The sequence below is a fragment of the Balearica regulorum genome, chromosome Z, assembly GCF_011004875.1.
Source record: "Balearica regulorum gibbericeps isolate bBalReg1 chromosome Z, bBalReg1.pri, whole genome shotgun sequence".
NCBI classification, from domain to species: Eukaryota; Metazoa; Chordata; class Aves; order Gruiformes; family Gruidae; genus Balearica; species Balearica regulorum.
This window is the reverse complement of record NC_046220.1, coordinates 57,680,385-57,696,013: the sequence shown is the minus strand read 5'-3', so window position 1 is coordinate 57,696,013 and position 15,629 is coordinate 57,680,385. Positions and strand designations below refer to the sequence as shown.

General features: G+C 43.6%; 1 protein-coding gene across 5 annotated transcripts in view; it reads left to right on the top strand.

The window, feature by feature from the left end:
• Positions 1–13,686, top strand: part of KANK1 (KN motif and ankyrin repeat domains 1) — a 130,369-nt gene extending 116,683 nt beyond the window's left edge. For all 5 annotated transcript variants that reach the window (XM_075739485.1, XM_075739486.1, XM_075739482.1 and 2 more), the window contains 7 exons: positions 825–1,034; positions 3,070–3,157; positions 5,928–6,147; positions 8,861–9,003; positions 9,530–9,730; positions 11,948–12,046; positions 12,700–13,686. In XM_075739485.1, the coding sequence (XP_075595600.1) occupies positions 825–1,034; positions 3,070–3,157; positions 5,928–6,147; positions 8,861–9,003; positions 9,530–9,730; positions 11,948–12,046; positions 12,700–12,762 (1,024 nt within the window). In that variant the 3' untranslated portion in view covers positions 12,763–13,686. The remainder of the gene's footprint in view (positions 1–824; positions 1,035–3,069; positions 3,158–5,927; positions 6,148–8,860; positions 9,004–9,529; positions 9,731–11,947; positions 12,047–12,699) is intronic.
• The last annotated feature ends 1,943 nt before the right edge of the window (positions 13,687–15,629 follow it).

Here is a 15,629-nt window from a genome sequence, read left to right as displayed (position 1 = left end):
TTTGCACTAGATTAATACAGAAACTTTGCTACACAAATACAGAAAACAGTATGGAAAAGTACATTCTTTTAAAATATTACTCTTGCAGAATGTTGCAAAGAACTTTAAAGTGGTTTCACCACATTGTTTTTATGTAGCTTTTCTAGCCCTTTTCTCAGATTAATTTTTCCTTACAATTAGTTTTTCTGCACAATGCCATGTGCAGCATATAGCCTAAATATCGCAATTACTTCATTTCATACATATTGGCTAAAAGTGTTATTACTTATAGTGGGGAAATGTTATCATACATAAATCACTACTGTACATTAGAAGAATGGGCTTAGTTCATTAATTCATCAGCTGTTGAAGTTCGTGAGATAAGGCAGTTCATTAGAATCAGCATTATAATTGCCCAAATCACTTATATTTCACTTAAAATATCAAAATGCTTTGGATTGTCACAGGAAAAAGGTTAAAATTGTGGCTGTTGTCTTTAGACAGGTTTGTTAGCTTCCCTGCATGTATCTGCCTAGTAAGGCAACAACACAGTTTACTCTGAACAAAGTAATTTCATTTTGGGGCTAAGCAAGGTCTGACAGTGTGTTAAGACTTCTGTTTAAAAAAGATGGTTGTTCTTTCATTACACCCTGCATGTATAATAATCACCATGTCAGTTGACAGTGATGCTGAATTCAGCGAGTAGCGAAGTTCTCTGAGTAGAAAACAGGAGGACTGAGCCTTTGCAAGACTTTTTTCAACTTGTGCAGCGCAGGCAGGTACTGCCTGCTGCTGAATGGTGCTGAGCAAACACCCCTGCCCCTGCCTGTTCTCCCCCCTCCCAGGTATGAGACGACGTCCAGCGACGACTCCAGCTCCGAGGAGAGCTCCTCCTCAGATTCAGAGGAGGAGTGCGAGGGCCACGAGTACCCCCATGACCAGCACACGGAGGAGGGGCAGCCCATGCCCTGCGCCTCGGAGGTCTGCGCCATGGGGGCAGAGAAGGACAGCCCGCCCCAGGAGTGCGAGGCCGAGGAGGTGGAAATCAGAGAGAGGTAGGCTGCTCGCCCTTTCCTGAGCACCTCTGAGGGGGTTACCACTGCCTTGTTGCACGGTGCGAGACCTGGGCTGTGCCCATGCTGGTGCAGAAATCACCAGCCCCCATCGCTGCTCGACTGCTGCCCACTTCCCTCCTCCTCGAGTGGGTAGCCAGAGGTGGTTTTGTGGCAAAACGACTGCGTGTGCGAGTGGGTAGAAGGTCTCAGAGGGTGTCCATTCCAGCGGCTGACCCCAGCGGCTTTAAATTGTCCAGGCCCCAGTAGCTCCGTGCCAGCAGAGGCTCTGCCAGTTCACAGATGGCACTCGTTTGGGAGCAGACAACGCCTTGTTAACAGCCTGGTCTGTAAAACAGTAAGTAAGCAAGCAAATGAGTCTTGAACCATGCACACCAAGTCAGCAGCCTGCTGGAAACGCACCTTCCATTTGCACCTACCATGGCATCTCAACTGTGGCTGGTACTGCTCAATAAGATGGTGGGGTACAGCAGCAAGGAGGTTGTCCAACCCTGAGATCATGTATTTCATATGGATCATATACTATCATATACTTTAAGGCCACCATCATGCACTTGTTCAGCATTTCATGTCTAAGTTGCTTTTCAGATTGCTGGTAATGAGCTGTGTAAGGTAGCATTTGACAGGCAGGGCTGTTTTGGGGGGGGGGTTTGGCACATGGAAAGCAGCAGTGTGGTGAGTTTTCACTGATTCTTGGTGAGTGAATGGACAAAAGCAACTATAAACATAGATCGTGAAGGGACATTTTGTAGATACTGGGTTTGACAGATGTTTACAAGTGCGCTAGCTTGGAAAATTATGGAAGTGGAATAAAACAGTAAAAAAGCTAAGACAAAACTAATGTCATGTTTCACTGGAGATATAGCTTAGCATCAAACTTATCTGTAATTATCAACTGTTAAATAAAAGAGATGCAGAAATTTATAATTAAGGGCTATTCATAGGCCTTGGAGCCGTGAGTTTTAAAGTGCCCTGAGCTTGCTTTATACAGTACTGTAGCCTGTTACTTTACAGGTTGCAGAAAAAGATGGGCAGTTTCTCAAAGGTGCTCTCTAACTTAGATTTACCCTAGCAAGAGGTGGTGGTGAAGAGGGGCAGCAGGACAACAGATAGCCAGGTGAACTTGAGGAGCATGGCTCTTTGCAAGCTGGCTGCCCTGGCAGTGCCGTTCGAGGGGAAGAGGGTACATGGCCACCTGGTACCGAGCATGGTCCATTCGATGGTGGAGCATTTCATTGCTCTGGAAGCACCAGCAGCTGACTTGTAACCCTGGGAGGCTAAAATGCCTGCCTTACACATGAGCGTGTTAGCCCCTCCGCTTTTTGGGAGAATTTTGCTGGGAAATTGCCATTATCCTCTGTGGCAGGTTCTAGGCAGAGGTGGTTGGCCACAGCCTGCCGTGCCATGTGGCATGGTCATGGGACTTCCTATTTTCACCTGTTCCCTGAGTTTTGAAATTTGTGGTGAAAAGGGGGTAGAAGTGAAAACATGAAGGGGGACTGCAGAAAGAGAGTAAATTTCCAGAGTGGATGGGATGAGAACGGCTGGGAATAAATGAGAGCTGGCAGGAAGGCACCGCCTGCGCCCTTTCCCACCAGTTAATTCTGTCACAACTATCGGCATTTCCTCTTGTTCATCAAGTACTCAAAGCACAGACTATATAATACATGCTCTGCAGTTGTACAGCAGTAGGTGAGAATTTCCACTAGAAGGATTGCCAAGTGTATAGCACAGAAGAGATGGGTCGCCTGCTTTCCGTTCCCGCTGCTCTTCCCAGCTACATCTGGGAAACACATTTTTCCTCCTCGCAGAGGTCCACGGCCCCGCCAGCAGCTCCTCTCACTGTGGAGGGAGTCCCCATGCAGAGGAGCTGCCAGAGCAGATTCTGCGTTGCAGCAAGCCGATGGCTTGCCTGGAAACACTCATTCCCACATGACTTTCAGAAAGGTAAATGTTTCTATGCTGAAATGCCAAGAGAAAAAATGAAACATGCCGTGTGTTCTGCTGTCTCCCTCAGATATGAACTAAGTGAAAAGATGCTTTCTGCCTGTCACCTGCTGAGAAACAACATTGATGACCCTAAGGCATTGACCAACAAAGATGTGGTAAGCAATGCAGGGCAAAATTCTCTCTGAGCTGCAACAGAAAAACTTTACGGAGGGATAACCTCTGGTTTTGCAGGACCAGCTAGGCAGAGGAGATTTCATCTTTCCTGGAGACTCACAAAGTGCTTTTTCTATCAGGAGACTTCAGTCAAGAGAATGTACTTGTGTTTTGTCTGCTGGGGTGTTGTGGTCCGAAGGCATGCACATAAAAATAGTAACATGAAAGCGCAGTGTCAACACATCCGTGCATTCCTGTGTTACTTATGTAAGTGTTGCTTTAGCACTGCTGTGGGCAGCTCTCAGGCCTTGCCTTAAGAGACTGCGTGGGGTGAGGAGCCTGTTGCTTCCCATGACAAAAGCTTGGTCTGTTCCGAATCTGCACGTGCCCTGCCTCCTAAGCACAGGGATACTGCTTCTGTCCCGCTTACTGTGCTGGTAGCTTTTATCAGTGAGCAGGGAATAAGGAGGATTCATTGTTAAAACCTTGTCTCAAGAATAAAAGGTTGTATTTGCTTTATATAGGAGTTGCCTATATGCCTCATAGAGGAATTGCCTATGCTACTTTGTGGGAGCAATCTGAAAGCAAAGGAACACCACTTAGTGATATAAATTTGAATTTTGCATTTGTTATAGTTGTGCGGTGATGTAAAAGGCAACAATCCAGTGCCAGTCTCCTCTATGGTGCAGCATCTGCAGCTTCTTGAAGACAATAATACTGTCTGTAAGACATAGATACAAATACTGTCTGTGTCCAGTTCTGACATTTGTGGGCCAGGGAATGTTTTGAAAGGTTGTTTAATACAGTTGTGACAGGTGGTTTTTAATCCTGTGTCAGTCCTTCAGGAGTAGTTTAGGCATTCAAACAACAAATGCTTCAGGCCCAGTCAGAGTTGAAAGTGTCAAAAATGGCATAACCAGGTGATAGTCTCTGCCTTGGAAGTATAATTTGAATTTACATGTTTCTTTCTTGTGCTTGAAGTGTTTGCCAGCACAAGTGGTGCTTTGTAGCTGGGAACTGCAGACTAATCAGCTCTTGTTCTCTGTCAGCTGATAAAGAAATCTTGTCCAAAAAGGGTAAACTTCAGTACAGCCAGGGATCCAAATGAATTGTCCCAGCCTCTTCCAACACACTCTGCTCTTGTAGCTGCTGTTTACACCAGAAAGAGCTGCAGACTGTTCCTTTTGGGATGTGATGGATCACTTGAATTAAAAAAGTGTACCATTTACTTAATAATGCGTGTGATACTGTGACTGTAAAAATTATTTCTTAGTGGTATTTTGCACTCAGTAGTGCCTAAAATTAAAAAAAATATTTATATTGTGTCACTTTATGACCACTTTTGTGTTTCAAGTCTGTTCACAATATGCGTGGTCTCTTAACTCAAATGGTTGGACCTTGTAAGTTTTTATTATAGTAGTACTAATGTCGAATATTCCGTACATATGGGTAGGTAGTACAGGTATATATGTAGTACTGATGTGTATAGAATATTCTCCCTTTACCAGACGTAGTCCCCCTCTAGAACTACTGGTACAGGTCCTCTGTGTTTTCCATAGAGGCTAGAGAAGTGTGCTGAGTGTCTTCTCCGCAAAATCGTCCTTGAACTTACTGGCCACTTTGCAGGTGGGGGTTTATAGGAAGAGAAGAAGGACATGGTGGTCCTTCCAGGTCATAGAAATGGTCTCAAGAAAGTCAGAGCTGGCAGTGACTGCAGGAGCCACCTTGGCTCACAGCTAGATCTGCTCTAGCTATGTTGTTCCCAGCAGACAGTTATCTGGCCCGAGAGTTTCCTACCCTCCACCCTCAGTCCATACCAATGGTTCATCCTGAATGTCTAACCTGCATCTTCTCGTTGCTGCTGAAATCCCTTCCTACGACAGCCAGCCATCCTGCAGGTGAAGAGCAAGTTCTCTTTTCTCACTGCAACAGCCTTGTGCACTGTGAAAATCCTACGGTGTTCCTTTCCCCAGCCGTTCTTTCAGCACAAGTGTCCGTCCCGTAGATCAGATTTCCTTGACTTCTAATCTTTCTCACTGTTCACCTTTGAAACTGTTTTGACCAAATCTTACATGTCATTCAGTGATTGGACTAGACGAGGTAGTCCAGCTGTTGCCTTCACAGTGACAGGTGAAGAGAAGAGACTGCATCACATGCTGTGCAAGCTATACATCTGTTTATTCACCCCAAAACAGTATTCACCTTTTTCATTACAGTGTTGACTGAGGTTCAGCTCGTGATTGTCTGTAATGCCCATCTCTTCTCCTGCAGAACTGCTGTCCAGCCAGTTCTCCTATACTTTGTGCATTTTGTAATTCATGCCTCAGGGTTGGGCCTAATTGCATGCCTTAGCATGCTGTTGTTTTAAGTCCCTGAGAAATGTGCTTTACCACTGCTCTTAGTCTTGGGTTCATCAGTGTTTTATAAACTTAGTTAAGTATTTCGTGGAAGTGGTTACTCCAAGTCTTTTTTCTGTTCACCAGTATTTGACACCCATTAATTCTGGGGGTAATCTCATCCTAATATTTTGTGCCCTCAGAGGTCAACCATTCCTGAAAATAAGGTAAAATGAGAGGAGGTAAACAATTGGTGTTTTAAAGAGGGGGTTAGTCAGAGGGGAAGCTTCAGTCCGTACATCTTGTTTGTGAGCTGACTACTTTCTTCCCACATTTGACTAAAAAAGGCCTGACCTCCCGCATCACTGGTTTGTGGGATGGAAAATCCTTTAAATAGATTGCCCATATCTAAATTTTTCTGTCTTGGTTTTGGCAGAGGTTTTGTTTAAATACCATCCAGCACGAGTGGTTTCGTGTCTCAAGTCAGAAGTCAGCTGTCCCTGAAATGGTCGGAGACTACATAACTGCTTTTGAAGAGATTTCTCCTGCTGTCCTCAGACATATCATCAATATGGCAGATGGAAACGGAAACACAGCTCTGCATTACAGTGTCTCGCATTCTAACTTTGAAATTGTGAAGCTTCTTCTGGATGCAAGTAGGTTGACTTCTTTGTTGTTGGTTTTTTTTTTTTTTTTTTTGCAATCCTCACGGGTGGAATTCTTGATGAGCAAGAGGTCAAGTTTGGGCCTCCTCCAGCAGCTGTTTTAACTGTTAACAGTTACATAGACACTTGGGTAGTCTAGTATACTTGTTTCTAGTGCTCGCTTTGGAGGTGATGGTGATGGCTCTTGAACAAGTTACAAAAACACTCAAGTAAATTATATACAGAGTTGACCAGTGTTTGGGACAGATAGGCAGATCCCGGACTCCTGGACTGTAGCCCAAGTTCAGCAGCACCAGCCTCCACCAGTTTTCTCTGGAGGCAGTGCAGCTGCTCCTCAGCCAAAGGTAGGGTGCTGGTGGAGAAAGATGCATTCAGGTATAAATATCCAAGTTAAACACTCAAACTAGTATAGCTTTATCTTACTAGAACAGTACAGAAGCTTTTTTTCTGGCCATCACCTTGGCATGTCTGTTCTGCTCTCCTGAGAAACTGGAGCAGTGTGGCATTCTGCCACATAGGAGCATTTCCCTGATTCATGAGCAATGTGATGATGCTTCATTTAGTTGCTTTTGTTGCTTCCTTCTCTTAGTCCCCCTGCCACGCACATGCAGAGGGGAGACTCCAGAGCATCTGCTCCCCACGTGCACTAAGCCAGAAGGCAGCCAGCAGAAGGTCACACGTTGGAGCTGGTCCCCAGCAGGATGTGATCTGTTAAGGCTGGTTTTGCTCCCTGACTGAAGTTTCTTTACCTAAACTAGTTATAAAACCTGTCATGGTTGGTTGTGAAGCTTAACTAGGTCAACGACATGGCTGGAGTGTAAGCCTAGTAATATTTGTAAAACCAGAAGGGTAACATGAGCTAAACAAGGATATTAATGATACAGATCTCAGCGTTGATAACCCAGCACAGTCTGTGACTGCAAAGACTTCCTCAGCAGGAAAGAGAGAGCTTTGAAATCTCTAGTCCTGTTTGAAGGCAGCCTGTTGGGAAGAGTGAGTCATGGTGGGGGAATGCAGGGAATGTCAGGAGCACAGAGAAATGCAGCAGGCTAGCTCTGCAGCAGCGGTGGGAGGAAGCTGCCCCTCCGCTTCCCCGGGTATCTCAGGGTGGCATGAGTACACTCCTCTGTTGCTGGAAGTCAGGACTCCTGTAGTTTACAGCGGCTGGTGTATTCCTATGAAGACAGAGGGGTTTAGCTGTAAAATCCAACAACCGTGACTAGTGCCAGGTGTGTGGGAGCACACTGCACATGCCAGCACTTGGAACATATTTGCGAACAGGCAAATTCTTTCAAGTTTCACCAGTCTTCCTCTGAACCATGTCGGAATGGTCACTACAGTCAACTTTGCAATGTGGTTATATCACAGGCAGATTCTTGGTCCAAGAACTCCATGTCTGTTTGTTTGGTGGGAAGAGAAGATGAGACAAGACTCCTCTGTATGCAGTGTTACCAAGAGGACAAATAGGAAAACAGTTCTGCTCATTAGCCATATAGAAAAGGGTCTGAAATATGACAGAAAACACCCCTCTGCTGAAGTAGTCTAGTCAGAGTAGGAGAGCATCACTTCCAATAATTACTGATTACTCATTAAGTAATGCATGTAGCAGAGTGTCATGTTCTGTGGCTGCAGTAGCTTCCCAGAAGTGACTTCTGAAAGTAAGGTTGGGCTACTAGTTACAAGGTAACACAGGTGATGTCTATGGAACATGAAAAAATGTACATTTTCTTATGTCTGCACTTATATTGCTTCTGCAATGTTCTTTTCACTTAAAAAAAAAAAAAAAAAACAACCAAAAAAACCCCCAAAAAACCACAAAAAAAAGCTTGGCAATAAATCTGAAAAATTTCCTGAAACATTTTTGCTTGTTAAGATATCTGTGGTGCAATTTAACCCCAAGTCTACAGATACTGTTTATGTAAGTCTGAGTCCTTGCTTTCCAATATGATGAGCACACTGAAAGCCCTGCTGCCTGGTAAACTAATAAGCCCTGCCGGATTTCTGTAGAATTTTAGGAACAGGGACAGACTAGAGGTTAGACTTGAACAAAAAGGAGAACTCTTGTCAGCTGCTGGCACTAGTCAGAGGACTTAACTGTATATGTTCCCAGAGTACTTCTGTTCGCAGTCAAATACTCTGTAGAGCTGGAAACAGTCTTTACGTGAAAGGTTTTTCCTGTAGCTCCAAAACATGTCAAAGTACGCTTGCAGATCTTTAAAATAAAACCAATTACAGGAAAATGTTTCTGCTGAGGAGAAACAGCTTTTCCACTGCCCACGTTGCTGGGCTGGTTTTGTTTTTGCAGAGTGGATCTCCTCAGGAGCGGAGCTTAAGCCTCTCCTGATGGTCTTCCTGGGGTTTGGACCCATGACCCTGATGGTCATGTCAAATTTCAGACCTTTTGCTTTTACAAAAGAAAAAAAACACAAAAAGAAAGCCCTAAATGATGACATATAAAATGGCTTTGTGCTCTCCCTTGTGTTGCACGCATAGTAGAAGAGAATCCTTTTCTTTCTCAGGCTCAAGAGCACTCCTGTTCATCTTTTTTTCTTCTCCTCTCTCCCTTGAATTGCTTCCATTATGAGAGCAATTGCTGCATTTTCTTTTTATAGGCTGCTCTACTAACAGTTTATTCAGTTCATTAGCACAATTGCTGCTTTTTTGGGTTCCTGCTTTCCAAAGAAATTATCTCATCCTTCTGCAGATGTCTGTAACGTAAATCATCAGAACAAGGCCGGCTATACCCCCATCATGCTTGCTGCACTTGCAGCTGTGGAAGCAGAGAAGGACATGAGGATAGTGGAGGAACTGTTCAGCTGTGGGGACGTGAATGCGAAAGCCAGCCAGGTCAGTCAAATGATTCACAAGACACAGTTCTCACTCCCGTGTCTTTTTATCTTTCCTTCCATGCTCCCATCCCCACTCTGTCGGTTCAGCTTTTGCACTCCTTCACTCTCCCCCTCCGCGGTCTTTGATGTTTGTGTGATGATTGCTGTATGCAAAATGGGGCCATGGAAGAACAGTTGAGCCTCAGGTCTGGATCTCTTCTAAAAATGAAGGTTGAATACAGTATGAAAGAACCATTACTGAATTTGGGGAGGCATTTAGAAATTTTGCACCATTTAGTTCCTTCCAAGGAACTCCAGATGTCCGGAAATAGGTCTGATATGTTCCATTAATGTAATAAATAGCTATGTGAATGTGGTATATATTATGCCTAAAAGGTATTTAAATAATGGCAAGTAGAGCCTTGTGCTGTATAAAATAACAATCTTTTTTTTCCCCCAGAAGCAGCACAGTGCCAAAAAAATAAGTGTGCATGCTTTGTCACTGATTGTGTATCTATTTGGGTTTTCCTCTGCTTTCCATGCAGGCTGGTCAGACCGCACTGATGCTAGCTGTGAGTCATGGGCGGATAGACATGGTTAAAGCTTTACTGGCCTGTGGTGCAGATGTCAATATCCAGGACGACGAGGGCTCTACGGCTCTGATGTGTGCCAGTGAACACGGACATGTAGAGATTGTCAAACTTCTGCTGGCTCAGCCTGGGTGTAATGGCACCCTGGAGGACAATGTGAGTTGCCTTTCCAGATAATGCTTCATCAGATAACTTCTCCATTCCGGAATGTTTTTCTAATTCAGTTTTTTTATGCAGTGGAGTGCTGCTGAAATCTACTTACATGAATTTCTGATTCACAGCGCCGAAGTATCAAATGCATGAATCCTCTGCTTAGTGGTAGCACATGCTGTGATTATTTGGCTAATGTCTTTGCTTTTCTAACAGACCTACCCAGTAGCAATTTTTATGGTTAGCCGTAGGTGTGCAGTGGCCAGAACAGAAAAAACACTTGTGAGCTCTTGGTAAAACATCTTCACATCTCATATTCCTTCTCCCTTTCCCAGGAGTCTTCCAGTTTTCAGTTAGGAGCTTATCTGGTGACTCAAGAGCCTTGCTGTGTTGCTTTTCTGTGTCCGTAGCAAACATCTGCCCTACAGTTCTCTTCACAGGATCTTCACATGGTATCTACACCATGACTTTTGAGAGTACAGGTTTGGTTTCAATCATGAAGCTACAGTGTCCTGACAATAAACAGATCCAGGCTGTGGCTTCAGTGCCAGTGAGACTCCTGTGTATTTCTTGTTTGCAAGGATCATTGCAGCCTATGCTGTCAGCACACAATTTGATCTGTAGACTTCTCAAGCCTGAAAATGTTGACTTAGCTGGTTTCTTGCCAGTAATGTGTTCTCGCTAACATCACTTCTTGGGTACGTTTCCATTCTTCCTATTGCTTTCACCCACTGAGCACTGAGATGGAGCCTGGGTTTGTGAGGGCAGCAGGTGGTTATTCATTGAAGCTGTTGCAGAGAGGCAGAGACATCATTTCCGTTCATGCATTCACCTGCTGCAGGAGCCGGCTCAGCTGCCTGATGGTGCCAGCGGTGTGTAACAGCTGGCCTGAGGGGAAAATGGGAGAAGGCCTCAGTGTAACAAACACTTTTTGGGGCAGCTTAGGTTACTGCAGCCTGGATGCTGTTAGCACTATTAATAATAAAAGTCTTTATGGGGACATGACGCTTACCTATTCCTGTAGGCAGATTGATAGTTTCCCAAGTACACCTTATCTGCTGCTTATAAGTTTTATAACAGATTTGTCTGTGCTGTGAGATTATGAGATTTTTAGCATTCCCCTAGCTATTCTGAATGTGACAGTGATGCTTTTCCAGTCAGCATGATCAGTAGTAAGCTGAGCTTCATCCTACTGATGTGTGCCACTCTGACAGTGATTCAGCACGTCTCTTGAAGAACTTGGCTTTGCCTGGTGTTGACTGTTGAGTATTTGTTGTGCATTTGTAATGCGTTATATTGCACCGTCGTGGACAGCTCTTCTAGCTCCCTGTCTGCTCAGGACAATTACGTTTATGTATAATCGCTCCCTGTAGTCTCATAAGAAGACTTTCCACTTGGATGTGGTTGTAGCCACATGATGCACCAATTTCAGAAAGGGAAGGAAGCAAGGAAGGCAGAGTTGGGGATGTGGTAGCTTTGTACAAGTGTGCCGCTCTGACAGCTCAGAGGTTCATATCACAAGTTGTCTGACATCTACTTTTTGCTGGACCAAACATGGTCTAAAGGGAAAACAGCAGGTCAATAAATTACCCTTTCAGCAAAAGCACTCTTCGCTTCTAGCAGCCTCAACAACTATGGTTTCTGAAATCAGCAATATCTTCCAAGAAACTGAGGGGACAGTATTTGACCAGGAAAGCCCATTTGTTTGTAGTTAGACTTCCATAAAGGAGCATTTGGAATTATGAATGCAACTGCTCTTAGGGTTAATGGGAGCTATAACACAACAATTATCATTGTAACACAGCAATTATCATTATATTTGATTAGCATTTATCCCTCCCTTATCTTCTCTTCCACTCCTCACTGACATTGTAGTTTCTCTCAGACAGCACAATCTTCTGAAATCACTGGTCTTACACAGCACTACATGTAACGTTATTGTGATAATGGTGTGCTCATTCTTCCTCAGCAATAATCGAGACTCCTCGTTGAGAGAAATTATGAGGCCTCTGACAATTGGACTGCCTCATAAAACAGCAGTGCAAGGCTTATTGTCACTTAATTATAATAAAAGAAATTAAACAAGACTCTAAATTAACACAACCGTCTGAGCAGTAGGGCCTCCACTTCATAACTTCCCTTCTCTGTGGGCTGATGGGGCTTTTAAGAGATGTGTTAATGCACACAACCACTAATTCTCTTATTTCTTCCTTTCCCTCTCAGGATGGCAGCACAGCACTTTCAATAGCCCTGGAAGCTGGACATAAGGACATAGCGGTTCTCCTTTATGCCCATGTCAACTTTTCCAAAACCCAGTCACCGGTTAGTACGCAACCTCCTACGGTTGGTGTTTTAACTTGCTGCAGCTGAACATAATAGTAAAATGTAAACAATAAATTAACCCCCTGGCAACTGTACAGCAGTACAGAACATGAAATTTCAAATTTATTCATAGGATAATTTTTATGCTGGTAAGTGGAATGTACATTTTTAAATTCAGGTTGATTCCAGAAGGCTGAAGCCTGGCTGTAGGATACCTCCATCTTCTCCCTTTTATCTGGGGGTACCGGTAGCTCACTAGCAGGGTTCACTGACTCTGGCTAGTGTGCAGAGGTGCTGTTGTGTCATTGTAATGCCAACTATTGACATGGTCACCAAAACACAGCTGTTTCTGGAGTTATAGCTGTCCTAAGTGTGCTGGCAACTATCCACCTGCTCTCCGAGCCCTGACTCACTCTCCTGATAAACTGCTGCTAAATGTTTCACTGTCTAAACAACATGCACTCTCAGTTAGTGGCTGTATGTTTAGTAGGCACTGTTCTTTCTAAAAGGAAAAAAAAAAAAGGAAAAAAAAAAGAAGATTAATCTGTGCAATTAAAGGCGAGGGATTGAACAGAGTGCTTGTGAGTGCTGTGTTGTCATTCGGCTGGCTGGAATAATTCCCCTTTGATTAATTGTTGTTTCCTTTTTTCTAGGGCACTCCTAGGCTTAGCAGAAAGACATCTCCTGGTCCCACCCACAGAGCCACGTTTGAGTAGTAGTGCATGAATATCTGTAAAAATCTCTATGCCATCTTTAAGCTGCTAAATGTTACTGTTTTACTGAGACAGATACTGAATGTAATTGTCTTGTGCCTGAACTCACCAGCAAAGTGAAAGCAGAGATCTAGTGCTAAAGATAGAAAACTGTAAACTTGAAGCAAGCATATAGTTGAGTAGTGCTTGGCTGAGAACCTTAGCCAGAACTGTTCTTTTGCTCATCTACTTGTCTTTCCGTACACCGGCATAAATCCTGTTTTTCTTTGCTATAGATTATCCTTTCCTACGTTATGTGCAGCCTAAGACTTCTAAAGCTATCCATGCAGCGGTGTCCTGGTGGCTTGTTTTTAATCATTCTAAAACATATTTACTGTGCCTAGAGTTTATCACAGTAACCTTTTCATAAATTTCATTCCAACATGACTTTGATGTTTTTAATTACTTTGAAATGCAGAAGTTGCAGTTGCTTATACAGTCAGCTCCGTGGATCTTGAGCTGGTGGGTGAGTGGGTAGGTATTGGGGATAGAGCCTTTTGTCAGGTCTGAAGTTCACTAAATATGTTGTTGCTAATTGGGGATAATGTATAACTTTTTATATGAAAGATACTAGTATCTATAAAATTAACACAGTATTTTCAACATTTTATATCCTTAATAATTAAAAACTACATGAAGAATTACATGTCCTGTTACCATATTTTTATTAACTGTGTCAGTCTGTAAGCTCCATACATGTTTATTGGAGAGTAAAATTAGAGGTACCAGTGTATCTTCCCCTTGAGTGGAATTGAGCGTAGTTCTCAGTGCATATTTATGGAATGCTATTACCTTGTCACATTCACTTTAGTCATGTGTATTGAAATGTTTGAAGTGCCTTAGACTCTTGCCATATTTTCAGAATAAAATTTCATTTATGCTGTTTTACTCCTCTCCTTTTTTACGTGTGATTTGTCATCATCCAGAAATGCTGCAAATTACAACTGCAGCACCAAAAGAGGGTAGATTAGTAAGTCGAGGCAGGGCAAAGCAAGTCGAGGCAAAGGGCAGGTGAAGTCTCTCTGCTGGGGGGTTTGGAGGGGACATCTCTTAGCAGTCCCAAACAAAGACCCCCCCCCACCTTGAGGTCAGTCAGTTTTTACTGTAGCACCCCTCTGGCCAACTTTTCACTCTTCACTTAGCATCTAAAATTGTGTGGATGCTGTCTCACCTGGGTTCTACCTGTTAGTTAAAGAGGTCTGTCACCAACTTGCCAAATTCCTGTGAAAATAAGGTCTTACCTCTGAAACCAGACTGACGGCAAATGGCAGCAACAGCTGCAAAAAATTAAACAGAAAAAAAAAAATGCCCCTCTGCTCAGAGACGGTGGGTGCAGGCTGTCCTGAGTAGCAGGGAGCTGAGCTGTGCCCCACACGAACATCCACCTGATGACCCAAGGCTTGGTCACACGCAGTACATGACACCAGCGCAGGCTTCTCAATCAATTCCTCATTCACTTAGGAGCCAGGTGGGTTTCTCGTTTAGCAGAATTAGTGCAAGTTGAATCTCCCTGCCTTGGGCATGGCAAGAGTGGCTTTTGCTTCATTTTCAGATCTGTTAATCTGCCACCTCTTGCCATACTTCGAATAACTGTCTGGAAAGCAGTGTCAAGATCATCTGTTCTTGTCTTTATGAGTTTAAAACACACGGTGCTGGACTTAAATCAAGATGATGAAGTGGAGAAGAAGGATGACTGCTGTAATCTTTCTCCAGAACTTGTTCTAATTTTACAGAAAATCTAGTACACTTATTTATACATGCTTGCCTGTATCTCATGGATTAAATTCTTGTCTAGTGGAGGGACATTATATTGCCAGGACAGGATTTGGACCAGTGGCAGGTTTCTACTTTCAGTTCTACTAAGAATATAATTGTTATTTAGCACTGATTTAACCAAAAACAGTCTAGTTGTGCTCTCTTAAGGAAGCTAGTAATCATACCTTTAACTCTGGCCTGTATCTCATTATGGTAGTTTTAGGTAGTCCTGTGAGGAGCAGGGAGTTGGACTTTATGATCCCTATGGGTTCCGAGACATTCTGATTCTGTGATTCTGTGACAGCAGTTTTAAAGCCTACATAATGTACTCTGAAGTCTGAAGTTGTTAAAGAGTGTGCTGAGCCATCTGATAATGTCCTCGTCAGTAGTGCCGCTGTATTGCTGGAGGAGGTATCTTAATTAGTAACACGTACAATAGATCTTTGGCCCCCAAAATAATTGGTTTAGACAATGTTCTTTGTTGCTGCACTACTGCCTTGCTACTGTGCTTCATTTGCACACATGCGTATTTGTACATACTGTAGCCTGAGGCTAAAAAAAAAAAAAAAAAAAATTGAAACACCTGTGAATTTACCTTTTCAGAGCAGAGGGCCATGAATTTAATTTTCTTGGTTGGCACAGGTCCCTGTCTCTCCCTCCACAAATCAATGGGAGTTCTGGGTGCAATGGGAGTCCTGGGCGTGCAACTATCGTACAAGGGTTCAAAAAAACTGGTCCAGGGAGAGTCACCAAATGTATTTTAACACATTTTTTTTACCTGGAAAAAACCATGGTAAGAGGAATGCAGAAATAAACATTCCCTCCTTTTTTTCTCCCCCCCGCCCCCATCCCCCTCCCATCTGTAGAGAATTGGTATGTCAGAAACCAGCACTTTAGGGGTTAAACTTTTCTAAGTGATTGCATTGTTTTCTAATGGCTTTGACTGGTAGAAGTCTGGGGAGGTATCTGCCCCTTCCAACAGGATGCAAGAGTCAGGTTATGCAACTCACACTTCCTGGATTTATTTTGGTGCCATTTTCCTGGTAAGCGAAAGGGTTGACCCAGAATTGGCTTCC